This window comes from Camelus dromedarius, chromosome 9 (assembly GCF_036321535.1).
Source record: "Camelus dromedarius isolate mCamDro1 chromosome 9, mCamDro1.pat, whole genome shotgun sequence".
In the NCBI taxonomy this organism is placed as follows: domain Eukaryota; kingdom Metazoa; phylum Chordata; class Mammalia; order Artiodactyla; family Camelidae; genus Camelus; species Camelus dromedarius.
This window is the reverse complement of record NC_087444.1, coordinates 75,641,209-75,668,935: the sequence shown is the minus strand read 5'-3', so window position 1 is coordinate 75,668,935 and position 27,727 is coordinate 75,641,209. Positions and strand designations below refer to the sequence as shown.

At 41.7% G+C, this 27,727-nt stretch overlaps 2 protein-coding genes, 1 long non-coding RNA gene and 1 other non-coding gene across 5 annotated transcripts in view; 3 read left to right on the top strand and 1 right to left on the bottom strand.

Moving 5' to 3' along the window:
- LOC116154645 (zinc finger protein 649) overlaps positions 1-14,080 on the top strand; it is a 32,176-nt gene extending 18,096 nt beyond the window's left edge. Inside the window, exons 6-7 of the mRNA XM_064489879.1 lie at positions 6,299-6,309; positions 13,058-14,080. Of these exons, the coding sequence (XP_064345949.1) occupies positions 6,299-6,309; positions 13,058-14,080 (1,034 nt within the window). The remainder of the gene's footprint in view (positions 1-6,298; positions 6,310-13,057) is intronic.
- On the top strand, positions 824-26,817 carry LOC105092011 (zinc finger protein 585B). Of its 2 annotated transcripts, none has more exons than XM_031457087.2 (6): positions 824-982; positions 2,077-2,166; positions 5,104-5,302; positions 8,067-8,193; positions 8,915-9,010; positions 23,413-26,817. In XM_031457087.2, the coding sequence occupies exons 3-6, from the start codon at positions 5,288-5,290 to the stop codon at positions 25,035-25,037; spliced, it is 1,863 nt and encodes a 620-aa protein (XP_031312947.1). In that variant the 5' UTR covers positions 824-982; positions 2,077-2,166; positions 5,104-5,287; the 3' UTR covers positions 25,038-26,817. The 2 variants fall into 2 exon arrangements, with proteins under 2 accessions (XP_031312947.1, XP_064345834.1); XM_064489764.1 differs by lacking the exon at positions 23,413-26,817 and adding an exon at positions 14,070-14,198.
- On the top strand, positions 7,652-7,727 carry TRNAV-GAC (transfer RNA valine (anticodon GAC)). Its single transcript has one exon. It is a non-coding gene; the product is annotated as a tRNA-Val (tRNA).
- LOC116154659 (uncharacterized) overlaps positions 18,829-27,727 on the bottom strand; it is a 20,625-nt gene continuing 11,726 nt past the window's right edge. The window contains exon 3 of the long non-coding RNA XR_004138583.2: positions 18,829-21,255. This is a non-coding gene — a long non-coding RNA (uncharacterized LOC116154659). The remainder of the gene's footprint in view (positions 21,256-27,727) is intronic.

Below are 27,727 nucleotides of genomic sequence, written 5' to 3'. Positions count from 1 at the left end.
AGGAGGACAGTAATTAGATTTATTTTAATGGAGGTACTGAGGATTGAACCCAGGACCTCTTACATGCTAAACGCTCCCTCCCCACTCAGCCCTTGATTCAAAAGTATTTTCCATCTTTGTAGAAGGAAACCTTGCCCTACCTGGGGCTCCTCCCACCCACATTGGAGGTGAAACCACCCTTCTCCGTTGGCTTTGCCCCTTTTGCCAATCTCTGATGAACCGTGTTCCCATTTTCCACACCCGTCATAACGAGAGCTGTATAATCCTGCCGTTTTACCCACTGTCAGACCAGTGCCTTCCTTAGCGGTTCTCCAAACCCTACAGCGGCTTCAAAGCCCCGCCCCCACCTCCCACCCCAGTCAGCATTCCTAGGACACTTGTCGGTTCTCCAACTGTAGCTTGGTTCGGCTCGGGTTCCCTCCCTGTTGAACGTCCCCTTGAGACGGTCGCACTCACGTAGCTTCTCTCTATCCTTTAAATCAAAACGCCTAAACGCCTGCGACATCTCTGCCCACCCTGCAGAGAGATCAGGGCAGGTCTGAGTTTCTGAGAAGCTAAGCGTTTGTGTAATGCCCCTGGCGAATGTTGCAAAATCGAGGCCTGGTGGGTCAAGTGGCCTGGAAATGGGTTGATATAGGTCATTTTTCAATAGCTTTTGAAAATCACCGTTTTGTACCTTCCCGCGAAAGGCCGAAAGAGGAAGACCTTGCCCGCTGTACGGCAATACCTGAGAAAATGGCGGCTCCCGGTCAAGATCCTCGAACCGGGCGCGGCAATACTACGTCACAGAGGGACTGCGAGGAGCCAGAGTCCGCGGCTATGGACGAAGGTCTATTGGCTCTCGTCGGCCGCCATCCTTCCAGCTTCCGAGGGTCCTAACACCTGCGGGGGTTGATCGCCGGGCTACGGACTCTAAAGCAAAGTGTTTAGAACTGTGGTTCCGTGGTTTGGTCCAGCGGTGAAGACGGAGGTCATCCGTCAGGTCAGTATCGGGTTCCAAGCGTGTTTCTGGGCCAGGGAAAGTGCGTTGGGGTGTTCTGTGGTGGTTGTCCCAGCCTGCGTAGTGGTCGGTGTTGGGGCAAGCGAGCGGTAGTCCTCGCTCGGTGATGCATGTTGGGGGATCCGACTGGGGATGTGTGCTCAGAGTTCCCCCACGTTGGGGGAGAGCTCACGGGATTCCTTGTTGGGGCGAACACTTGGAAGGTCTTTTTTGCAGAGTAGCGTCTGGAATGTCTGTGGCTGGGGGAGTTGGGAGTCTCCGCGTTGGGGACACCGTTTGGGGAGCTTACCGCATGTTTAATTTTAGAGTTGGGGTTTCTGGTCCTCTTGTGTTCCATGTTTACTTTATGTTCCTATTGAAATACGTTTTCAGGTTTATCCCGACCCAAGTAATGACACCTCCATCCTCCTAATACTCCTCCAGAAAATGACTCGTTAAAATTTGTATATTTCATTTTTAGTATTGGGATCAGGTGTGTAGGTATTGTTATAACTTTATACATTTTTAATCTAACATCCTGTTATACCATTTCCGTATTACAAACTCTTTGGAAGGGTTCTTTCTTTCTTTTTTAACTGCTGCAGGTATGTTCCATCAAGTGAATGTTTTAATTTCAGTAAGACTGATGTAGGTCTGTTTTTTGGGGGGGAGTGGGGAGAGAAGGAATTAGGTTTGTTTATTTGTTTATTAACGGAGGTACTGGGGATTGAACCGAGGACCTCATGCATGCTAAGCACGCCGGCTACCACTGAGCTATACCCTACCCACTGATGTAGGCACTGCACTTTCAGGAACGTGCAGATTTCCTTTAACTCAAGTTTTTTGTTGTTATTTCTTTGACGAGCTATGATTTTTTTTTTGTATGTGTCTTGGACATGTTTTATGATGTTTATTTGTGAATAGTTTACACTTTTGTTCTAATTGTAAATGATGTTTTTCCCCCATGTAAACTTACTCCCTCTTTTTTGTTTCTTCTAATTTTATGTAATGCACAAGAGCAAAAATTTAAAAGATATACTTATTTTCTCACCTCATGCTACTTAGTAGCTTCATATTGATTTCTTTATGTTTTCCAGTTGAGCATTTTTGTCATCTGCCAACAGTTTTGGCCAGCCAGCTGGTGTGTGGACTGGAGTAAGAAGAAGCTGCTTCTGCCTCTGACTTGGGTAGGTTAATCTCTGAGTCAGACTTCTCAGTTGTGAAAAAAGCTTTCATAATTTCCTTAACATAGTTGTTAGGAAGATTAAATGAGCAAATGTTGTCATTTAAGTACAAAATGTAGTGCCTGACACATAGTATAGTTTGAAAAAATGGTAATTGTACTTTATCAAGTTATTCTTTCTCAGAGACTTCCCCCAACCCCATTAGTAAGATGTAATTGACATATAACATTCTGTAAATTTAAAGTGTACAACCTGTTGATTTGATACATTTACATATTGCATCTACATCATGTCCCATAATTAGCATTTCTTTTTTGTGATGAGAACATTGAAGATCTACTCTTTTTTATCAATTTTCCAGCATATAATACAATGTTATTAACCATAATCACTATGCTGTACATTAGATTCCCCTCAAAGGCTTTTTAATTTCATTTTCATTTATAATTTCTTTCTGTCTCTTCAAAGTTTTCTTTGATTTATGTTGCTAGATTTCTGACTGTCTTATATTCTTGGAAGAAACCTTACTTGTTCTTTTAAGATAGGGCTGGATTATGTTTCCTGATATTTTATTTAGTATTTGTGCATCTAGGAAGGAAAAGATGTCTTGGATTTGCTTCAGAATAATCCAGTGGTGTAGAAGGAGAGGATAGCTCATTGGAAGAGTACCTGCCTAGCATGCACAGGGGTCTGGGTTCAATCCCCAGGACCTCCACTTAAATAAGTAAACCTAATTACTTCCTCCCCTTAAAAAGAAAAAGAAAAAGAAAAAAATCCAGTGGTGGAGGGGGAGTGAGTGGTGGTGCAGATAAAACAAAATTAGATTTGAGTTGATAATTACCGAAGTCACATATTAGATACATGGAGTATGATTTTATACTGCTCTTTTGTGTGTGTGCATGAGGTTTAATTATACTGTTTCTTCTTTTGCTTGACATTTTTCATATTAAGAATTTTAAAGTTTTTTGGTGAAAATTTATAAGCGAAACTGATCTATACTTTTCTTTAAAAGTTTTTTCCAAATATAACACTAAAAATTAAAAAAAAAAAATTACAACACCCTGGTAGCCCCAACCTCATCCTCATCTCCTCTCTCCTCTCCACAGGCAGTTATTATCCTAAAAACATCATATTAAATTTGCCTGATTGTTAACTTTATATAAATGGAATCATACAGTACATGTTCTTTTGTATCTGATTTCTTTGGTTCAACATTCTGTTGTGAAATTTATCTAAGTTATTGCAAATAGCAGTAGATGGGTTTTTCATTGCTGTGTAGCGTTCTGTTGTATGAGTATACCCCAGTTTACTTACCCATTCTGCTGTTAATAGACATTTGGGTTGTTACTGGCTTGGGGCTATTATGAATAATGCTTAAATGAACAGTTTGTAACGCATCTTGCTGCTGTTGGGTATACACTTAGTGGAATTCCTAAAGTGTAAAGTATGCTAGATACGAGGAGAAATGACAAATGCTCAGTCACAGTGGGAATCCTTCTTAACGTGCCTCTCTCCGTAATGGAGACCAAGGAGACAAAAAGCTAGAAGGCTATAGATTTACAGGAGCCAGCAGACTTTTTCTGGCCTTTCTGTAAAGAAGTAAATAGTAAATATTTTAAGCTCTATGAGCCCAGTGGTCTTCTTTCTGCGCCTGCTCATCTCTGCCACCATAACATGAAAGTAGTATAGAGAATACATAAACAGATGGGTGTGCCTGTGTTCCAGTAAAACATTATTTACAAAAACAGGTCACCAGCCCACCATAGTGCTGACCCTTGAAAGATGAACAAACATGATTAACAAACTTGACCAATATGAAACATTCCACCCAACAGGTTTTCTCACATGCCTGTAGGACATTGATAAAAAGTTATATGGCAGACCATAAAGCAAGTCTAAACAAATTTCAAATGATCGAAATCATACAGGCTGTTTTCTCTAACTACAGTGGAATTAAGCTCTGAAGCAATGCCAAAACAGTATGTAGAATATCCCCAATTGTTTGGCAAGTATCTCATATACCTCTAAATAACCCATGAATCAAAAAAAAAAATTACAGTGGAAGTGTTCGAATTGCATTTTTAACTGAGATATAGTTGACTGAATGTATATTTAATTTAAAATAACAAAATAAATTTAAATATTTTATTTAAATAGAGAAATAAAATTTATAAATAAACAAATATTCCTTCCAAAAGCAAACATGGCTATTGATGTACAGTGACTTGGCAACACCTTTAATTTAACTTTAGTTGGAGTTTTTTTTTAATTTAAAATTTAAAAATGTAAACTTCCAGTTGTAATTGAAAATATCCTGTGCTTATTGAAAAAGCTGTAAAATTCACATCCTAATATATCGGACCAGCCATAATAATTATTAACATTGCTGTATTTCCTTTTGTGAGTGTGTGTATACACACACTCACATATGTACCCACAGATACAGGTGTGTTGCTTTGCTTTTGCAGAAATATAGAATTGTATTATACATAATGAGTAGAAATGTGCCTTGTCCACCGAGTTGTATATTATGGCCATTTTTTACTTAAGTTTGTTAAGATATGAAATTAACGTAGTATTCCATGAGATGGATTATAGCTGTTCATTCAGTGAATCTTGCATTAGTGGACCTAAACATATATTTTGTGTACCTTACATATGTTTTTGCTCACTTTGCCACTATTCCAAGCCTATTACAGGTTTAAAACAAAAGCAATACCAAGTTTTACGAACTGGTTTTTCAATATCAATGTAGGCTTTCCTCCTCTAACCTATTATTTATTAGCTACTCTTGGCCGCCAACCAGGCATCCATTTTCCCTTTGTTAAGAAAATACCTATTTTATTTCGGAGATGTGGGGCCTTCTATTAGAGTGAGTCCCTATGGCAAGAGAGAGCTGTGGTCCCAGGCTCTCATAGCTGAATTTGCTCTTGCATCCAGAGGCTCCATTCTGCGGGAACAAGACATTTTCTGCAATAGAAGGAGAGGGTTCCTTGCTTGGGAGATCATCGTTCCAGAAGCAGCCTGACCTGAGATACCTGACCGCAACTTTGGGGCAGGCCCGGAGAGATAGAAGACAGAGCACACCTTAGAGTTGCTAGCCCTTTCTTAAGAACTGGAGAAAATGACCAAAGTCCAGGTGAGGTTTGTTTTAATCTGTTTTATCTTTTGTTTCCCAGTGAATTGCTGGAAGCTTCTAAAAAACAGTCTGCTGAAAGGAGACAGTGTATACTGATAGAAATCAGGATCTGTTGGAAAATAAATTTAGGCTATACTCTTAAAATCAAGGCAAATTCAGAAACGAGATACGTAGGCTCTAGGGTCTGTATGAAGTTCTTAAGGCTGGAGCCCAGGTAAGTGGCTGTGTAAGACCCTGTGGGGTGCCGAAGCTCTGAGCCTGAGTCTGCTTTTCTTGGCAGCCATTATAGCAGGAAGCACGTGAGACGTTACGTGATTTGCATTGTCTGTGATTGCAAATCAGTATTCAGGGGAAGAAAACATTTCATTGCTCTTGGATCTTAAGAAATTTCTTTTATAGTTACCAAGGGGAAAGGGTGGGGAGGGATAAGTTAGGGGTTGGGGATTAACACACACACATCAGTGTATAAACAACAAGGACCTCCTGAATAGCACAGGGAACTGTGTTCCATTTCTTGTAATAACACCTAATGGGAAAGCATCAGAAAAGAAAATATACATATGTATGTATATGTATAACTGAATCCCTTTGCTGTATACCTGAAACTATGATGTAAATCAACCACACTCAATAAAAAAAATTTTTTTTAATTTCTTTTGCTAGTTCTTCAAAGAGGTTTTGTGATAGACAGTATCCTCATTATCAGTCTTGTAATAAAGGCATACGATGTCCTTGGGCCTTTCCTTACTGGGCTCCCCAGAGTGGGCCACGTGGGTCACGCCAAAGCAGAACTCAGCTGAGTAAGTTTCTCTGAAAGGAGAATGCCTTGACATGGAGCCTTCTGGAAGTCTGACTTTACCCAAGAAGAAAGCCTGTTTTACCCAGTGGAATGGATGGGCTGTTTGACCTTTGAGTGGTCCTCCATGAAGAAGAATTCTCTCAACCAGATTTTTGGGATTGATTTTCAGGAGACAGCTAAAAGTTCCATTTTTTGAGAGCAGCTTGGTGTGCAGATATGCCTTCCCAACCCCAGGTCCAAAAAATGAGGCCAGAGCCAATTATTCTTGTTTGGGTCTTTGTGTTTTTAATTACTCTAATGATACATGGTTTTATTTGCATGCAAGATATTCAAGTTACGGCAACCCACAGGGTCTTAAATAGTCACTTACCTAGGCTGCAGTCTTAAGAACTGTACGGGCCGGTGGCGGGTAGAGCTCAGTGGTAGAGCATGTGTGCTTGGCATGCATGAGGTCCTGGGTTCAACCCCCAGTGCCCTGTTGAGAAAAAGAAAAAATTAAATTTACAATTTTAAAAAATGTTTTTTAAAAAGCAAAAACAAAATACAATAAAAATAAATATCATTATTAAAAAAAAAGAACTTTGTATGACCCCTGGAGCCTGCATATCTCACTTCTGAATTTGCCTTGATTTTAAGATTATAGCCTAAACTTGTTTTCCAGTAAGTATTTCCAAGATATTGTAGCAAACAGAAGTCTTGGCACCAAAAGAGAATATCCCCTTTTACCTTTTTCTTGCTGAATTCCCACCCAAAGGGTAACAAATGTTAATAGTTTGGGTCTCCCACCATTCTCTCTCTATAATTGACAAGTGGTAAAACGTATGTATATTTATATTTACATTAATTTACATATACATTTACATATGTATACATATGTATACTTAGACTGTATTACTAAGGTTTTTATGTATATTATATATTATTATATATATTATGAAGATTTTTCACATTTCTGGGCTCATACTATATATACAATTTGGGGACTTGATTTTTTTTCATTTAAGAGAATGCCTTGGGGGAAGGGTATAGATCAAATGGTAGAGCATATGCTTAGCATGCACAAGGTCCAGGGTTCAATCCCAGTACCTCCTCTAAAAATAAATAAATAAAAATCCAATCCCCCCCTAAAAAAAGAGAATGCCTTGAAGATCACTGATACCAGTATGTTTAAATATACCCCATTGATTTTAATGTTTGCACAGTTTTTCATAGCATAGAGATACAGCACACCCTGTCTGCTTATGGCAAACATTTAAATTACTGATAGATTTTTCACTGTTATAAACAAAGACATTCTTACTGCACAGTGCTTTTTACATCTGTGTAAATACTATTTTAGCACTTTTTTAGTCAGAGAGGGACTAGCTGGTAGACTTCCACAGGGCTGTGGTTTGGATGTTTGTGTGCCTCCCAAATTCAGGTGTTGAATCTGAACCCTCAAAGCTGAGGGCATTAGGAGATGGGGCCTTTGGGAGGTGTGTAGGTCATGAGGGTGAGGCCTTCGTGAATAGGATTAGTGTTCTTGCAAAAGAGAATACGTGGCAGGGGTAGGGGGTGGCTGTAGCTCAGTGGTAGAGCCCGTGCTTGACATGCACGAGGTCCTGGGTTCAATCCCCAGTATCTTCATTGAAAAGGAGAGAGTGCACGTCTGTCACCCGTCCACGTGAGAACAGTGAGAAGGTGCCCACTGAGCCAGGAAGCAGGCCCGCACCAGAACGCGGCCATGCCTTGATCTCCGACTTCCCAGCCTCCACAGCTGTGAGAAATAAATTTGTTTTCATAAACCACCCGATCTGTGGTATTTTCTTGTAACAACCAGGGTGGACTAAGACACATGGTCCGTGGTACGTGAACTAGTCACCGCGTGCACTGTTTATCCGGGAGAGAATGGTCCGAATGTGTCCCTGTCCATCCTTCCCCCATCATCTGTCCCGCCTCCGATTACACCGGGGTTTGTCATCACAGGGATCGTTGTCATTCGAGGACGTGGCTGTGGGTTTCACCTGGGAGGAGTGGCAGCTACTGGATGCATCCCAGAAGGACCTGTACAGGGATGTCATGTTGGAGAACTACTACAACCTCGTGTCAGTAGGTAAGGAGAGGGCAGGGTCAGGCCACCCAAGATGGCTGTTCTCTTGCTCTCTGAGCATCCCCTGCTCGACCTGTGCCTGCTTCCCCTGCACTCTACTCACCTGACTGACCTTCCTGCATACCTGCCCCTCCCCCAGCTGATGACTGTTCTAACTTTAGATCAGAACATCTCCACTGTGATGGCTTATCAAACGGGCGGTGAGGGGCGTGCCCCTCTCCTGGTTTCCCTGGTAACCAGTGAGCCAACCTGATGTCAGTTCCCCCTATAACTGGTACCCTCACAACTGCCGCCATGTCCTGCCCACCGTCCACCGCACACGGTGAGGGTCTCGCTCCAGGACCTTGCTTCAGACGTGTAAGGTCCCCTAATCCATTAAACCACTGATGTCGCTGTTGCTGACTCCGGGCTCTTTCTTTGGTCTTCAAGCTGGGCCAGTACAGGGCTTGTAGGTCTGCTGGGTGCAGCCTGACAGGCAGCGTCACTGTCAGATGCTTTTTCTTTTCTCACTCAGTGAAATGTTTAGGGCCCCTGGAATATTTCATGAGCTGGACTAAAAGCACCATAGGTCCGAGGGTGTGTGCTCTCCCTTTCCGAGTTAAAGGGTTTTATTTACCAAAGTACAAATGATGTCGTCCCTGAAAGATAACTTTCTCCAGCTTTCTCATGGGTTCCCCAGGCTCAGATGTTCAATGCCAAGTGTTCCATGACTTCCCGTTTACAGGACATCAAGCTACCAAACCAGATTCACTGTTTCAGTGGGAGCGCAGACGACCACCGTGGAGAGCAGAGGGAGCAGCCCCTAGGCACACCTGTCCAGGTGAGTGAGTGAAAACCGAGGAAATGGGGAGAAAGGACACTAAACTTCCAGTGCACCAGTGGAGGGCTGACACTCTCAGAATGTTGCCTGGAGAACTTCCCTTCCACCCACTGGTGACCCAGAAACCTAACACCTTCCTGCATGTTCTTTATTAGGGCTGTTCTTTGCCTGCTGTTAAAGCATGATGTCTTCCCCTTTTTATTGGGGGTGGGGTAATTAGATTTATTTATTTACTTATTTATTTTAATGAAGGTACTGGGGATTGAACCCAGGACCTCATGCATGCTAAGTACACACTCTACCCCCTGAGCTATACCCTCCCCACCTTGTCTTCCTTTTTTAGATTTTCTGGCTCTGACTGCAGTTTGTCTCATCCGGGACCTGCTGTCTTATCCGGTTCCATTCCTCCCAGCAGGCTCACTTATGCCTTCTCCTTTTTCTTCTTCTCACGTCCTGTTCTCCACCTGACTTGCTCTGAGATAACCCCTCACGACCCACACAGATCGCAGTGCACTCAGCACCGCTCCTTCCTTCTGCCCCTTGTGAAAAGGCTGATGATCCACTTCACCCTCGTGCATCTGAGAACCACACGCCTCGTCTCTCAGGGCACCTCTGTCTCCTAATTCACCTTTTGTTTCCCCAGCTTTCAGGTTCTGTTTTTGTTTTTGTTTTTGTTTTAATCTTCTGTTGAAAGTTGAATTCATTCTCAAGGCCTAAACTTTCTGTTCTCTGCTGGAGAGCCCCAGATTGACCCCAGCTACTAATGTCTAATCTGCCCTCTAATCCTCTGCGTGTTACCAGCCACCAGGGCTGCTGTGACGCCCTGTGATATCCTGCTTCCTGTGTGTGAAACTGGACCCTCCTTCCTCCCAGATACCATCTTCACCATCATAGTGTGTTTCTATAGATAGCAAAGATGTAGGCTTCCTGCACGCTGACAGGCATCCCCAAGTTAACAGCTCTCTTTCTATAGTCTAATCTGCCCTCTAATCTTGTATTTTGCTGGCACCTGAGATAATTGTCCTATGAAACCCTTTTTCCTTCAGCCTCATGAAGGAGGTCATTGTCCTCCTGGTGAATCCTTTTACTTCCCGTGCCTTTTATTGAGGTTTTGCCGTACAGCTCTACACCCCGGTGCCTGGTCACCTTCCGGTTGCCTCGAGTCTTTCCTTTCACTCTGCCGTGTTATTTCTAAAGGTCTGTGCTGTTCCTATCAAATTTTGTTGTTTTGCAAAGGCCTTTTGGAGATTCCACAATCAATTCCCGCCTTCCAAGGAGGCCACTATAATACAGACTTGTTTTGCCCCAGTTGCTGCATCTGTTGGCTGATTCCAGTTTTTTACTTTTAGCTCCTTTTGAGGTTATGGTTGTATTTCTCTGTGGGTGGAGGGCGTGCAGGCAGTGGGACTTGATGAGAAAATGTGAAGCTTGCTGATGTTTAATAAGGGCTGAGGTCCCGAAGAAGACATTTGCTCCTGGACCAGGTCACTCATGTATAAAGAGCTATGACCCACGGGTGGGCTACTTAAATTTAAATTTAATTAACATTAAGTAAAAGTAACAAGTTATTTCTGCAGTTACTTTAAGTGCTCAACAGCCATACACATGGCTACCATATTGGAAAACACAGATATAGAACATTTCCATCACTGCAGAAAGTTTTACTGAACAGCTCTATATACAGTTACAGTATGATTAAAGAAAGTGGTATTTCCACCAGTTGGTACACAGGACATGAGTAGATGGCCCAGGGACTTGTTTTAAAATTTCAGATAGATACATGTACGTTTGGATGTATTGGGTCCTCTGAAGTTGTATCATCCCGATATAGACAGTTGGAGTATTAACTGGAGTATTACAATTAAATAGGTGATTGGTGTTTTAGGAAAGTTTAATTTTGGTGTGTAGTTGGCATGAGAGGGGAAGATTTAGTGACAAGGCGATTATTGAGTATTTTAGCTCAGTAATCTTGGCATTAGATGCCGTGGATCCTACGTTCTGGTTCAATGTGATCCTACATTCCAGCTCCATCCCTTTGTTACTAAAACCCATGTCGTTTGTTTGTTTGATCAGCATAGATATGGTTTGATATCTCTAGACGGGCTTCTCATAATCCCTGCACATCCCTCTCCCCAAACTCTAAAACTTGGGAGTGCATGAAGCCACTTGTCCTGGGCCTTCCTCTTTCTCTATTCATTCTTAAATTAGCTCATATAGTTTCATGCAGTCCAAATATTTAAGTAATATGTATAAACACATGACTTAAAATTGTTACCTAGAGTCTAGAACTTTCTCCACACTCATAGATCCAATTGAGTACATCATACTCTCTCTTGAATGGATTAGTCATCCCAAACATGACATCCACCTCAAAACGGAGCACTTGATTCCCCACAAACGCCACACCTGTGTCTTTACTCTTCCCCATTTATTAAATGGCACCAGCTTCTAGATGGATGCTTAAGCCACATATTGAGGACTAACCCTTGATTCTTCACTCTTCTGCCTCCAGCATTGGTTCTGCTGGTGAGTCTTGTCTTTCCCTCCACTACACTTGTCCTTTCCGCTTCCATCCTAGGAATTTTGTTTTTGTACATTTTTTTCATCTCCATGGTAGTCATCCAGGCTGAAGCTACTGTTACCTCTTGCCTGCACTCTGCCGTAGTCTCCTGTGTGTTTTCTCAACAATTTCATTTCTCCAAGCCATTCTCCATAGGAGTCGTGTGACCTTTTGGAAATATCCATTCAAAACCGCTTGTATTCCTGCCAAAAAAAGTTTTGGTGGCTTGGTTCTTAGTATAAAATCTGATTTTTGACAAAGTCTTGCTACAAGATCTATATGCTCTCATTCTACCTGCCTTTGTTCTTAGCATAAAATCGAGTTTTTAACAGTCTTTCTATCAAATCTCTATGCTCTCAATTCTACCTGCCTTTCTAAACTTAACTATCTCTACTTCCTTCAAGCTCAGGATGGTCCCAGATACGCCAGCCTCCCTTAACATTTCCTGATCACGCTGAAGTTTTCGCCGCCTTTGGGTTTTTGCACTGGTTGGTCCCTCTTTGTGGAATAGTCTTCATCTAGTTATTTGCACAGCGTTGCTCACTCTTTTATCCTATGATGTCAGCTTAACTTCTTTTCTCTTGAGGATGACTGCTTTATCTAAGACTGAATTACCACTGCTGTGTCACCTCCTTCATCCCACTTTTCACGATCTGTCATTTTCTTCCTTCTTTGCTAACCTCTTGGTTGTTGCTGCCTCTCTCTTTCTCTCTTGTTGCTAGAATGGCAGCTCCATGGAGATAGAATATATCAGTCACACTCTAGTGACATACTAATTCTGATATTCTAATATGATAGTGTGACATCTTCCCAAACACCAACCGATTCAGTGTTTATTGAATCCATCCCCTCTACCTTCTTTTGTTGTATTCCAGTCACAGTGTGGTTCTGTGTCTGCTTCTGTCCCCACTTTGCATGGTCCTCTTTGGAAAGAAGCCCGGGTTATATTTCTTCATTGTAGGCTATCCATCATTGTTTCTGAAGTAGCTGTTTTACAGTATTGTCAACTTTTTCACAGAGCATAGGATCCATTTCTATAGGGTACGTTTCTCTTAGACTGAGATCTTATAAGAGATAGCCCAAACCACGGCATTTTTATACCTTTTTCCCCCCTAAAACTATCATGAGTATTTTCATTGTTCTTTTTCCTAGAAGAAATGTGGGAGCTTGACCATATGCAATGGCACCCAGAAAACCAAAATGGGATTAAAACTGTGGACAGATATCAGCAAAGTTATGCACTTGGAAATAATGTCGATGTATGCAAAAGTCTGGTTCCTTTAACACAAAGACACAATAAGTTTGGCTCACATTGTAAACATTTGAAATCACATTTAGGTTTTGTTACTGAGAATAGAAGACATGCAGGAAAGAATTCTGATGAGTTTAGCGGATATGGGAAATCATCTCACTACGTCCAGCATGATAAAACTCTTACTGGTATTAAATACCACGGTTGTGTTAAACCCAGTAGCACTAAACCACAGCTCAGTGACCATCAAAAAACTTATCCAGGAAAGAAACCACATCAGTGCAGTGAGTGCGGGAAAGCTTTCTCCAGGAAGGCACAGCTCGTTAGACATCAGAGAACTGAAAGAGGAGAGAAACCCCACAGATGCAGCGAATGTGGGAAAACGTTCATGAGGAAGATTCAGCTCACCGAGCATCAGAGAACTCATACGGGAGAGAAACCCCACGAATGTACTGAATGTGGAAAAGCCTTTTCCAGGAAGTCACAGCTCATGGTACATCAGAGAACTCACACGGGAGAGAAACCCTATGAGTGCGGCGAATGTGGGAAAGCCTTCAGCCGGAAGTGCCGGCTCAGTAGACATCAGCAATCTCACACTGGAGAGAAGCTCTACGGATGCAGTGTGTGTGGGAAAGCCTTTTCCCAGAAGGCCTACCTCATTGCACATCAGAGACTTCACACAGGAGAGAAGCCTTATGAATGCAGTGAATGTGGGAGAACCTTCTTTTTTAAGTCAGACCTGACCAAGCATCAGAGAATTCATACGGGAGAGAAACCTTACGAATGCAGTGACTGTGAAAAAGCCTTCCGAAGCAAGTCCAAGCTCATTCAGCATCAGCGAACTCACACTGGAGAGAGACCGTATGCCTGTGGTGAATGTGGCAAAGCCTTTGCCCACATGTCCGTCCTCATCAAACATAAGAAAACTCATATGAGAGAGAAAGCTCTCAATTCATTGAAGGTGGAGAAACCTTCCTCGGGGAGTCATAGCTCTTTATACATGAGTGACCTGGTCCAGGAGCAAAAGGCTATGAACACAGTGCCTGCAGAAATGTCTTCTTTGGAAACTCATCCCTCGTTAAACATCGGCGAGCTCCTCGGGGCCAGAAACGTAGTGATTGTGCAGCAGCCTTTTCCACGAAGTCAAGCCTCAGTAGCTAATCGGGAATTTACAGAGGGAGCGAACCTTGCAGGTGCAATGAATGTGACAACCCCTTCAGTAATAAATTATGTCTTATGTGTCACAGATATCGCATAGGAAAAAAACAATTCTCCAGTACCGGAAGCGTGGAAAAGCCTTTAGCGTGAATCCGCCCCACGTCCGTTATGTGTCGGCTCACTTAGGACAGAAATGCCGTGGATGCAGTGGTGGCGGAGGATGCCCCTGCGAGGGTCAGACTTGGTAAGTACCTGTCAGATCACATTGCCCAGAAGTGCAGCCGCTGGGGGAAGCCTTTGCCTGGAGGTGGCATCACGGTTGCTATCACAGAATTCTCACAGGACCACAACCTTAGGAGGGAATGCGATCTCTTTCAGTGATAAGTTGTACCTTATCACTTGTCAGAGAAGCACAGAAAGACGACTCTAGAGGCACTAGATGTGGAACACGTGTTCACCAACGTGGAAGAACTCGTAGAAAAGAGAACCCCACTGAATGCAAAAAGAAAAAAAGAAACATCTATCACTAAACGAATTCTTGTATCACCGTTTTACCTTGAGAAAGTGGGAAAGACTTCTCTAATAAAGGAAATCATCTTGGACACCAGGAATTGCATGATGTAGTAGAAACCTGAGAATATAATGAATATAGAAGTACAGCTGTATTAGTTTCTTATGGATGCTGCAACAAATTACCACAAATACGGTGTCTCAGAACAACACAGTGTATTATTCTGGAGTCTGAAGTCCAAAATGCATCTCACTGGTCTAAAAGCAAGGCTGTTGGCAGGGCTGCATTTCTTTTTGGAGGCTCTCGAGGAGAACCTGTTTCTTGGCTTTTCCAGCTTCTAGAAGCTGCCCAGATTCCCTGGCTTGTGGCCCCTTTCCTTCCTCAAAGCCAGCAATAGCAGGTCAACTCTTTCATCAGTCTGACACTCATTTTTCGACTTCCTTCATCCACACTCAAGGACCCTTGTGATTATAGTGGGCCTACCCACATAATCCAGGATAATCTCCCTATCTTAAAATCAGCTAATTAGCAGCTTTAACTCCATCTGCTACCTTGTATCCTCTTTGCCTTATAATTTAACAGGTCCTGGAGACTGGGATGTAGACATCTTTGGGAGGCCATTATTCTGCCTACTGGAGACCACCCTTTGGCACCCAGTGATCTGTGTCCATCCCACGTGCCCAATGCATTCACCCTGTCCCAATATCTCTGAATGGCTCAACCCATTACAGCCCCAACCCAGAGTCCAAAGTCTCACCTAAAATTCATCAGCTCAGCAGCACCCAATCTCATCATCTAGGTCAAGTATCGGTGAGGCTCTGAGTATAATCCATCCCGAGGCACAATTTCTCTGAACCTCTAAAACTCTTCATATAAGAAACAACTTATATGGTCCTAACATACTTAGTTCCCTCTTCTACCTTAATTCCCCTTTACCATGCAGTGTGACATACAGATTCTGACAATTAGGACATAAACATCTTTGGACTTGACATTATTTCGCCTACCACAAAAACATGAGACTTCAGAGAATTTACAGTTCGATAAATTCCTACCTAGCCCTTAAGTAAATTTGGGAAAGCTGTTTCCGGAGAAAGAATTATCTAAAGTAATTATGAACTAAATACATTAACATTTTTTCTTTAATCAGAGAACCCTACACCGAGTGTTAGATATGAACACTGCACAATGTTCTTGAAATGTATAAATCAGATTATCAGCACAGGAAGAGAACTCTTAAATGTCCTAAAGGAACATGAGATTTGTGCTGCTGGAACTGCTGCCAGACCAACGTTTGCATCTAACTATGAAACTATAGATTTATATATCTGCATATATCACGATGCACCTAAATACTGACCAGTGTTTTCACAGCCAATTCTAACAACTCCTTTTTCTTCAACAGGATAACATATATATCCTCCCACCTTCAATAACTGAAAAAAAAATAAAATAGACAAAATGTGTGAATGGACTGTTTTCAGGTGTTGGGTAAGAGGGAGCTCAGAACAGCTGTCTGTGAGAGAGAGAACACAAATGAAGCGAACCTTGTGGTTGCCTCCAGCTTACTGCCTGGAGAGCTTCTGTTCTGCCGCATAGGGAGGGGGAACCCCAAAAGATCTCAGCAGCCTCCCTGAATTCAGACAGGGTTTTGAATTTGGAGAATTCAAGGTGGCTCCAGTCCATGGGACAGATGACAGGAAAGGAGAGGGCTGTATCCAGAGTGAGTGGGTTCCACAGTTCTGTAGTGTTCCCCGCCAAGTTTATAAGTTGCAATCACTATATGTGAGGAAATTCCCCAGCCTGGAGAAAGAACCGCTGGAAACAGACAGGCAGAGCCATCCTTGGAGCTTGCACAGAGTTGAGAGTTGTTTGTGTTTCCACCAGCTGGAATGGAAACACCTACCACCCAGAGGATCACAGCGGAACTTGAGAAGAGTGTTGCCTCAGTGGGTGGCTTCCGTTGGATCTAGACTAAAGGCTGCTCCAAACCTTCCTTCCAAAGCACTGATGCAAACCACTAAAAGAACCAAACTTTCTAAGTAACTTAACTGCTTCCCAGAACAAAACCCAGTAGTAGTCAAAGGAATAGGAAGCAATCCATCAACCAGTCATGTAAAATTCGAAGCATCTGGCATCTAATCAAAACCTACCCAGGTATGCAAAGCAGCAGGAAAACAGGACCCATAAATATGAAGGAAAGTCAACAGAGACGCACAAGTGGCACAGGGCATACAATTAGTACAAAATGGTGTTAAAACGTTACTGTAAATATTCTGTATGCTCAGAAAGGTTACATCAAGGGGATTACAAAAAGTACAATTTACTGTGAGGCGCTCTCCCCATGACAGAGGGGCAGATGAGGCCATTCCAGGTGCCAGAGCCCCTGTCCCCAGGGTGTTCAGCCTCCCAGGAAGGGACCAGAAGGAAGCTGCTGCTGCCAGTGAGGACCCGGTCCCATGAGGAGGAGAACCGAGCGCAGCCAAACTGGAGGAGTGTCGTTCGGCCTTTGACTTGCCCCCTCCTTTCCCTGGGGGCTGGCGCCTGTGCTGCGCTGCTCTGTCTGGGAGGCACGGTTTAGGGTACGTTACCTTCCTGGTTAGGGGCTGGTGCGCCTTGGATGTTTGGTCACCGTGGTGGTTTCTGGGACACACCGTTCGTGCATCTCCTGCCATTTTTCCCTACATGAGTGAATTCTACTTGGGTACAGTGGTGGTCAAAGGAGGGTACCTGCCAGAACCCCAACCGAAGGCTGCTGCAGTTTCTGTCTGCGCCGTGTGAGGGAGTTAGTTCTGCCTGGGTCGATTCTGAGCCCATCTAGTGCTCAGCTCCGGCCAGGTCAGACCTCGTGGGTCTGCCCTGCTGTGTGGCCTGGGTGAGTGATGGCTCCAGGAACTCCTTTGCTGTGTGGGACATCCTCCTCCTTCCACCTTCATCCCTCCTGCTCTAGGGGGCCAGGTGGATCCTGTGTTGGGGACCTGGGAGGGGAATTTTAGTGTGTCCTATGGGATGTCCAGTCCTATAGCCTCTTCTTACCAGCTCTGTTACCATGAACAGAAAACTTCTAGAACACTCTCTGCCATGCAATGCCTTGAGGACTAAGTGAACAACTTTTAAATAGTATTATTATTAGCAATGGGAAGATGATTTAGGACAAAAGAAATTTGATTTGCATACTTTAGAACCTACAACCCTAGTTTTAAGATTTACAGATTCCACCCACTTCGTCTTTTTTTTTTTTTTTTTTGATATTGATGTATATATAATCTGTTTACAGTGTTGCGTTAATTTCTGGTGTACAGCATAGCATTTCAGTTATACATGTGTATATATGTATATATATTCCTTTTCACATTTTCTTCATTATAAGTTATTACAAGGTGTTGAATTATAGGTCCCTGTGCTATATAGTAGGACCTTATTTATCTGTTTTATCTATAGCAGTTAGTCTGTCAATCCCCCCAACTCCCGATTTATCCCTCCCCCACAGCACCTTTCCCCCCTGGTAACCACAACTTTGTTTTCTATGTCTGTGAGTCTGTTTTTTTTTTTTTTATAAGTAAGTTCATTTGTGTCATTTTTTTAGATTCCACATGTAAGTGATATCAATATGGTATTTGTCTTTTTCTGTCTGACATACTTCACTTAGTTTGATAATCTCTAGGTCCATCCATGTCGCTGCACCCAGTTTGTCTTGATTTCCAGGCTAGAACTTGGGCTTCTAGATTCTAGAACCTTCTAGACCTCAGAGAAATAGAGAGTCAGCCACTCCACCACAAGTTGCCCAGTGCTGATCTTGTTCAGGGGAGCAGCTGACTCTCTCTTTGTGTCTATGCTTAGGGGTGGAGGTAGAGACTAGAAATTCATAGGTCGTATATGGGCTGATTCGTCTGATCTCTGGGGGCTCCTTTTGCCAGTCCCAGCCTTGTGCTTTTAAGAATTTGTCCTTCATCAAAAAAGAGGAGTTGAGTAATTGTTAAAATTCTAAAAGCCAGGCCCTTCTCTGAATGTCTCCTTTACCCTTGATCAGAGATCTTCTGTCAGATGTTCAGAACCCAAAAAGACAACAGAGTAGACCGTACCCTAGAAATGTTGGTCATTTTCTAAGAATGGGAGAAAACGACCGAGGAAGGCCCTGGTGAGTTTTTCTCTGTTTCTCTATTTTGCCTTTCTTCCTCCTGAATTTACAGAGGCTTATAAAAATAACTATTAAATGGAAACATGCATGTTCCTAAATTCAGAATTTGAGAAAAAATAAACCATAAAATTGAGATTAGGACAAAGGTAGAATGGGGAAATGTAGGCCATAGTGTTCAAATAAAAGGAATACTGGTGAATACATGTGTAAGAATTTATGATGTATTTAAATTGAATTACAAGTTGTTTTTGAGGGGTGGAGGTATACCTCAGTGGTAGGGTGCGTGCTTAGCATATGCAAGGTCCTGGGTTCAATCCCCATTACCTCCATTAAAAGAAAAACGTTTTTAATGTTTTTGGTATCAATAATGTGTTAGTTTTCTGTTGGTGCTGAAACGAATTCTCACCAACTCTTAGCATCTTAAAACACTGCCAATGTATTATTTCACAGTCCCTTAAATCAGAAGTTTGAGTGAGTGTGGCTGGTTTCCCTGCTCTCTTCTTCTTGAGATTGAAATCACAGTACTGGCCAACAAAGTGCTGGCGAGAATCCACTTCCAAGCTTATGCAGGTTGTAGGTAGAGACCATTCTCTTGTGACTGTAAGACTGAGATCATTGTTTCTTCGCTGGCTGTCAGCTGAGGGGTCAATCTTTTCTCCTAGAGGCTGCCTCCTTTCCTTTTGACGCTTTCCATGTGATCCCCCTCCAGCAGGCGTTTGAGTTCCTCTTGTACTTCAGATCTCTTCAGCTTCCCTTTCTGACACATATCTGACTGTCTCTTCCTTTAAACTAGTATGTGACTGCACTGGGCCCACCGATAATTCAGGTTAATCTCCCTATCTTGTGGTCAGGTTATTAGTAACCTTGATCACATCTCCAGACTCCCTTCACAGCACTTCCAAAATTAATGTTTGTTTGACCAATTAAGGGACAGGAATCTGGAGGGGCATCTTTAGAATTGTATCTGTGTGTCTGCAAATGGTCACAGAAGTGCTGCGACTATTGATTTTGGGTTACAGAGGAATTTTAGTAGGTGGTGAATTCACAATAGATCCATAAATAATGAGGATTGACTCTATTTTTAAAATTTTCTTCTGGTTTATATACATCTAAGTGGTCATTTCAATAATATCTTATTCCTTCTCCATATTTAAGATAGCTTATTTCTCAATATATTAAATATTTATATTGAATATTCCTATTAATATTCAGTGCTGATAATTCCTGCACGTGTAGTCATTTCATGTCTGATTCTATTCTTTGTTCTATCTGTTGGAAAATGTTCAAGATAAAAGCTCTTTGAGGACAGATACTTGCTGTGTTTATATGTTAACACTTAGTTCTCTACCTTTTAAATAGACGTTAAAAATGGTTTTCAGAGATTACTATCTTAGGGATGTCTTACATGTAGAATTTAATCAGTATGCCTTACAAAAACTTCTAATTTTACTGGATTAGGTGTTCAGTTGCCAGATGGATTTAATGGCACTTTACTTCTTTCCAATGAAAACTGTTACAGAGATACAGCCTTTGTAACTAATGGTGAAAACAACCAGAAGGTGTATCTGTAGGTCTTCTTCTCATCAGAAATGATCATCACAAATTGAAGAAGAACGTGTGGTAATTGCAGGGATTAATGTCACCTGAGGATGTGTCGGTGGACTTTACCTAGGAGGAGCGGCAGCTACCAGGACGTGATGTCGGAGAATTACAGCAACCTGTGACACCAGTTAAGGATGACTGCCCTGCGTCACTCAGAGAGCACAGCCAGTAGGCTTCCCCCTTCCAGCTCCCCTGGCTTCCAAAGAGCTTCCAGATCCTGGACTTGAGCTTCTAGACAGATGCTCAGTCCCTCTTCTGTTCCCAGATGGAACTTAATGTGCTTTCTCCTTCATTAGATCTTTAATCTGCCCAGGTGCTAGTGTGTCAGTTCAGGAGACGTTCTGTGCTCTTCGTAGACATCCCCCACCAAGTCCGTGATAAGTGTCCAGGTCTTTGTCGTTTCCCATGAACCGGCTGTCAAGCTTCCAAACCAGATATGATCCTTAATTTCAAGCATGGCGAGGAGCCATGGAGAGTAGCAGATGAAATGCAGTGTCCGTGCTTCTCAGGTGAGTGAGCAACTGAGGAGCAGCAGGATGGGAGACCTTGAAAGTAAAGCAGTTGGCCATGAAGGGTTGACCCTTCCAAGTGTGTTTAACAAGGCTAAAACTTGAAAGGTCATTACCAATACCTGAATTCTTGGTGAGGCTCTCCTGCTTGCTGTTTCAAGAAAAAAAGTGCCTTTCTCTCTTTTTCGGATTGATTCATTGTTCAGTAGAACGTTGTTTTCTTGGCAGCATCCAGACTTCTTCCTTTTCCTCTACTTCCTCTTCGGCAGTGTCACTTCCTGTTTTCTCCACATCTCCTGTTTTTACCTCTTTTACCGGATCAAATAATGTAACAAGTCTTCTGGTTAATACAGCAGCACCTTTTATCCTGGGTAAGGATATCTGGTCCACTGTCCAGGTGGACTTCTGTGAGCCAGGTGAGAATGAATCCAAGCAAGCTAGTAGGTGGGAACGCTGACCACAGTGGTGGTCTCTAAATATGATATTAGAGCTTTGGGAAAGTTCATTGTCTGTTCCTGCAGAATTAATTAGAGAAGAAAAAATCAGTAAGAGCAGTTAACTACGCTTACCTTGAAGTGAGAAGTGGAAGGTCCTTCATTCTAACCTGCCTCCCCAGATATTCATTCAAGACTTAACTCGGCATCTTTTCTTTGTCCTCATTGTTTGTGCCTGATGGACGGGTTTTCTCCATTCTCTGGGCATCTTTTAAAGTCTTCAGGGTTGGAAAGCACGAAGCTGCATCCCTGCCTATTTCTATCACTTGTTCCCAGTGTGATTTCATTAAATTTCATGGCCTTAACAATACTGTTTATATACTGATGACCCAAATTTCTGTCTACAGGCCAGACCTTCCCTTATCCTCATACAGTCACCTGGATATTTCATTTCTTCACTTGGGGAGCTAACAGCTACCTCAGATTTCATGTCACTTTTGGTTCCTCTTTTCACTCCCACCACAGATACAATCCATCAGCAAATCTAGTCTGTCTCCTTATCACGTCCTGAGGGTCTCCACTCTTTTCTGTAACTATGGTTTTCACTCAAGCCTCAATGTCCATTATTTTTTGCCAAAATTATTATAGTTTTCTTGAAAATACTCTTACTTCTTTAATCTTGCTTCTCTCTGTTCTCCACGTAATAGCCAGATTATTATTTTTATTGTACTATTTTTATTTATTTATAAACAGTAGCTAAGGAAACTCAGTGTTTCCAGCTTCTCACCCACAAAGGTCATGACCATAAAGATAAACTTCAGAAACATCTGGATTTTTAAAAAGATAAGGTTTTGACTGTTACCTGGGCAGAAAAAAAGGTGTTTGGAAGAGAAACCATCATATAGAAAGAGCAGTCTTCTGAGTTGGAGGGTGGAGGGAAAGAGCTAAAGTATAATCTAAGTGATTTAATTTGGGTGGTGAGTATATGGGGGGTTCACTGTACCATCTCTACATTTGTGTATGTTTGAATTTTTTCTTTTTAAGTGTTACGCTATTGCAGGAACAATTTTAAATTAAAAACAAGTCCATACCAAAAAAAGTAAGAAAAATGCTATAAGACATAGCAGATCATTACCAATTTTCACAACCACAGTCCACAAGCCTAAAAACAGCATCTATGTCACAATATTTAAAACCTGGTCCGTGTGATGACTGATACACATACACAAAGGATGACAGTTCTAAAGTGAAAATTGGGACATGTCATCTCCCTCGTACTGTTATTTTGAATGGCATCCGGTTATTATTAATATAACACCCAAATTCCTTCCAGGATTCTCGTGCATGTGAGCATTTCCTGACTCCTGCCTGCATTTTTGTTTACTTCTTTGTTTGAAGTATAACACAGGAAAGTATACAGATAAAAGTATACTACGCAGTTAATTTTTGCAGTTAGCACACTGTGTAACCAGCGTCTAGATCAAGAATACCAGAGCACAGAGGGGAAGCTATAGCTCAGGGGTAGAGCACATGCTTAGCATGCACGAGGTCCTGGGTTCAATCCCCAGTACCTCCATTAAAAATTAATAATTAACCCCCACACCAAAAAAAAAAAAATATATATATATATACATACACACACATACTTACATACACATACACCATAGCACCGTGCAGGATGCTGTTGTGTGAAAATAAAACAATTCATTCTGCATTCAGGCCATTATGAGTAGTGCACCTGCATAGCTTTATATAAATGTCTTCCTTTATTTTCTGTTTTTTTCCCTTTGAAAATGTTTATTTCTAAACAGTGAAATCCCAAAACTATATACAAATTTCATGCACATTGTTTTTGCAGATTTCCATAGGTGGTGATATTTTACCACATTTGCTTTATCATAGTCTGCCTAATCTGTCGTTACACACACACACACACAGTTTTTCTGAGATTTTTACCCCTAAATACTTAAGTGTGTATTTCCTAGAAATACGGGCATTTTAAAAACATAAATAGAATACAGATTATCAAAATCAGGATGTTGATATTGACACAGAACTGTCATCCAATCTACAGAGCTTACTCAAATTTTACTGATTGTCTCGCTAATATTTTTTATAGTAAATGAGAGAAAAAAACCTTCTCTGGACCTCTCCTTGTTATCTTGCCCTTTCTGTTGTGGGCAACTCTGGCTTTCATCTAGCAGTCAGAGCTCGCTAATTATGACTCAACTCCTTTAGGTGAGAAACCACATGCATACAATGAAAGTGCGACGAATGCTTGGAAACCCCTTAAGACCATGCCTCGGAGAACTCACGCAGGAAAGACATCCCACGAATGCCGAGATTGTAAGAGAGCCTTTCCCAGTAAGTTAAAGCTAATTACTCATCAGGAAACTCACACAGGAGAGAGACCCTACGGATGCGGTGAATGTCAGAGAGCCTTCGTTACAGAGGCAGCGCTCACCTATCATCAGAATACCTGTCACAGAGAAGGGAAATCCTACAGATGCAGTAAATGTGGGAAAGCTTTTCCTTGGAAGTCAAAACTCATTTTACATCATAAGACTCATTCAGGAGAGAGACCTTTCAGATGCAGAGTATGTGATAAAGCCTTCATGGTTAGGACGCATCTCACTGCACATCAGAGAACTCACACAGGAGAGAAACCATATGAATGCTCAGATTGTGGGAAAGCCTTCTCAAAAAAGGCTCAGCTCCTGATTCATCAGCGAATTCACAAAGGAGAGAGACCCTATGGATGCAGTGAATGTCAGAGAGCCTTCATTACAAAGTCAGCTCTCACCTATCATCAGAAAACCCGACACAGAGAAGGGAAATCCTATGGATGCAGTAAATGTGGGAAAACTTTTCCTTGGAAGTCAAAACTCATTTTACACCAGAGGACTCACTCAGGAGAGAGACCTTTCAGATGCAGAGCATGTGATAAAGCCTTCATGGTTAGGACGCATCTCACTGCACATCAGAGAACTCACACAGGAGAGAAACCATACGAATGCTCAGGCTGTGAGAAAGCCTTTGCAAAAAAGGCTCAGCTCTTGATTCATCAGCGACTTCACACAGGAGAGAGACCCTATGGATGCAGTGAATGTCAACAGGCCTTCATCCAGAAGTCAGATCTCAGTAATCATAAGAAAACTCATCACGCAGAAGGGAAATCCCATGAATGCAGTGAATGTGGGAAGGTTTTGTCCTCAAAGTCAACGCTCACTATACATCGGAGAACCCATACAGGCGAGAGACCCTTCAGATGCAGTGTATGCGATAAAGCCTTCACATCAAAGGCACACCTCACTGTACATGAGAGAACTCACACAGGAGAGAGACCCTATGGATGCTTGAATTGTGAGAAAGCCTTCTCCACTAAGGCACATCTCATGATTCATCAGCGAATTCACACAGGTGAGAGGCCGTATGGCTGTGACGAGTGTCAGCAAGCCTTCATCCAGAAGTCGGGTCTCACCAACCATCTGCAGAATTGTCATGCCCGAGTGAAATCGTATGGATGCCGTGAATGCGGGAAGGTTCTGTCGTGTAAGTCGACTCTGGTGATTCATCAGAGAACCCACACAGGCGAGAGACCGTTCAAGTGCAGTGTGTGTGATAAAGCCTTCACAGCTAAATCCTACCTCACTGTACATCAGAGAATCCACACAGGAGAGAAACCGTATGAATGCCGTGATTGCAAGAAAGCATTTGCGACTCTGTCAACTCTGATTGGTCACCGGAGAACTCACACAGGAGAGAGGCCCTATGGATGCAGTGAATGTCCAAAAGCCTTCCTTCGGAAGTCAGCCCTAGTTAGTCATCAGCAAACGCAGCACCCAGGAAAATCCTCTACCTGATGACCATGGGAATGTAAGAAAGCTCTTTTGATTAATCTTACCTGCTCAGAGAATTCATACAGAATAGAAATGCTATGTGTGTTGTAATTACAGTAGACTCTTGTAGGAAGGAAACCTTAGATGTGGAATGAAAGTTGTACGTCTTCCATCTGAAGACATCCTCTCATTATACCTTAGGGATCTCACCAAAAAAGAAACATACATGCAGTTGTCAAAAGACTTTATTTGAGAGGCACAGGTTATGCATTTAGGAGGTGACAACCTGCGGATGCAGGGAAGGTGGGAAATTATTATTTTTCAAGTCATGTTTGTTATGCATTAGGGTATTCATCCAAGAGAGGGACCCTACAGTTGCAGTGAATGCCATCAAGCTGGGGGAAATTACATCTCATTGTACACAAAAATAAAGATTTCAGGAATGTGGAGCATTCCCTAGAAAGTTAAAACTCTTTGAACATCTTGTATAGGGGAGAGAGATCCATTAGACGCAGTGAATGTGACAGAATCTTGCCAGTTAATGCGTATCTTCCTTACATCAGCAAACTCATGTAGGAGGAAAGCCGTAGTAAATGAAGTATATCCTTCATCTGGATGTCACAGATCATCCACAAACTCATGTAACAGGTAAATCTTTGAAACGGAATGAGGAACACTTTTGAAAGTGACATATTGAACAGCAGGTACTTAATTCAGGAGAAACTCCAATGGCTATAGTTAAAGTCTTCCTTTGGCCACAAAACTCACTGCACAGCAAGAAAGAAACACCACGAGTTGCAGTGATTGTTTAAAATGGTTTACTTACAATTCACAGAACTCCTTAATTGCCCGCTAACTCACAAAGTAGAAAGACCCTATTCTCAGACAAGGGAATAATTTCTAGATTCAGTGAAGGTATAAAATCCTTAAGGAATCATATCTTTTTTCTACTCTAGTGAACTCATATATCACAGAAATATTGTGATTATAGTCACGATCTGTGGAAGATTGGATATCATTAACCGCCATAGGCTCTTTTAAAAAAATTTTTTTGTATTGAAGTATAGTTGGTTTATAATGTGTTAATTTCTGGTGTACAGCATAGTGGTTCAGATATATATATAGATATATACACACACACTCCTTTTCATATTTTTGCATTATAGGCTATCACAAGGTATTGAATATAGTTCTCTGTGCTCATAAGCTCTTAAAACTAGAAACAGTTTGCTCCACACAGAGCTTTTATGAATACAGTGAATGTGGCAAAAAGCATCAATGGTAAATGATAATTTATTTTTGTATTTCATGGATTTATTTCTTCATATCTGACTGTATCTTAAATTGTGACACATGTTACAGTTGATGGAATGTCATCATTTCATTATTAAGGGCTTTTCTACAAGTGATGGTGTTCTGGATTTGAGTCATTAAGTAAACTTGGAAACTATATATAGAATGAAATAATTTTATAAGGGCTTAGCATAATTGTTTTAGAGAATATCCTACTATAAATATTAGGCATTTTCACTACAAATACAATACTGTTTGAATATACAAAAACAATCAGAACAGGATCAGATGAGTGTCAACCAAGGTTTGTCGTGGTTATGTTGTGGACTACACTACATAACATGGACTTTATGTACTTAATTTTTATTTTCGGAATTTACAGGAAGGAATGTAATTTTTAGGGTTTAATAAATTCTCAGCATAGGCACAGAGTGGTGAGTAATATAATCTAATATAAATAGAACTGTTCTATTTCCTTATCAATTAAAATGCCTTGTAATATGTAATTTGACTCATGAAGTCATATCCCACATGGGTTTGTTTTCCTCAATTTTGTTTTTATTGTCTTTTGTAATCTATCTGCCAACTGTGATGGGCCATCACTTCTCGAAGCCTACATTTTTCTGGAGCCTTATTTTTTAAATATCCAAAGATGATAAAAGATTTACAATAAATAATAAAACAAAGCAGCACATGAGACTGAAGGAGGGAAAAAGATGGGATTACATGTGGTGAGTTCACGTGGATATGTTTCCAGTGCTGGGTCACAAAGGAACTTTGGAATCATTATTATAACACGTCCTTGGGCACTACAAACAGTTCCCTCTCAGCCTTTCCTAAAATGCCTGGTATTTTGCTAATATTAAGAAAACACTGCAGAATTGGAACTCCTGAACACTGCTGGAGTGTAAAAATGGTTCCATTGCTATGGAAACCAATTTGGTGGCCCTTCTAAACAGTTAAACATAGAATGACTATATGACCCAGGAATTCCACTCTTGGGTGTATACCCAACGAAACTGAAAACAGGTACTTAAATATTTGCACATGAGTATTCATAGCGCTATTCACAATAGCCAGAAGGTAAAACAACCCAAAACCCCATCAGTGGATTAGTGGATAAACAAAATGTGGTGTGTGTCTACACATATACACACACACATATGTGTAATGGAGTATTAATCACCTATACAAGTGAAGTATCAATACATATTATTACATGAATAAACCTCAAAAACATTATGCCAAATGAAAGAAGCCAGACACAAAAGACCACATATTGTGTTTCTATTTATATGAAATGTGCAGAATAGGTAACTTTATAGAGACATAAAGCAAATTGGTGGTTACCAGGACCTGGGGGGAGGAGGCATAGAGACTGGCTAATTAATGAATATGGGGTTCTCTTTTAGAATGATGAA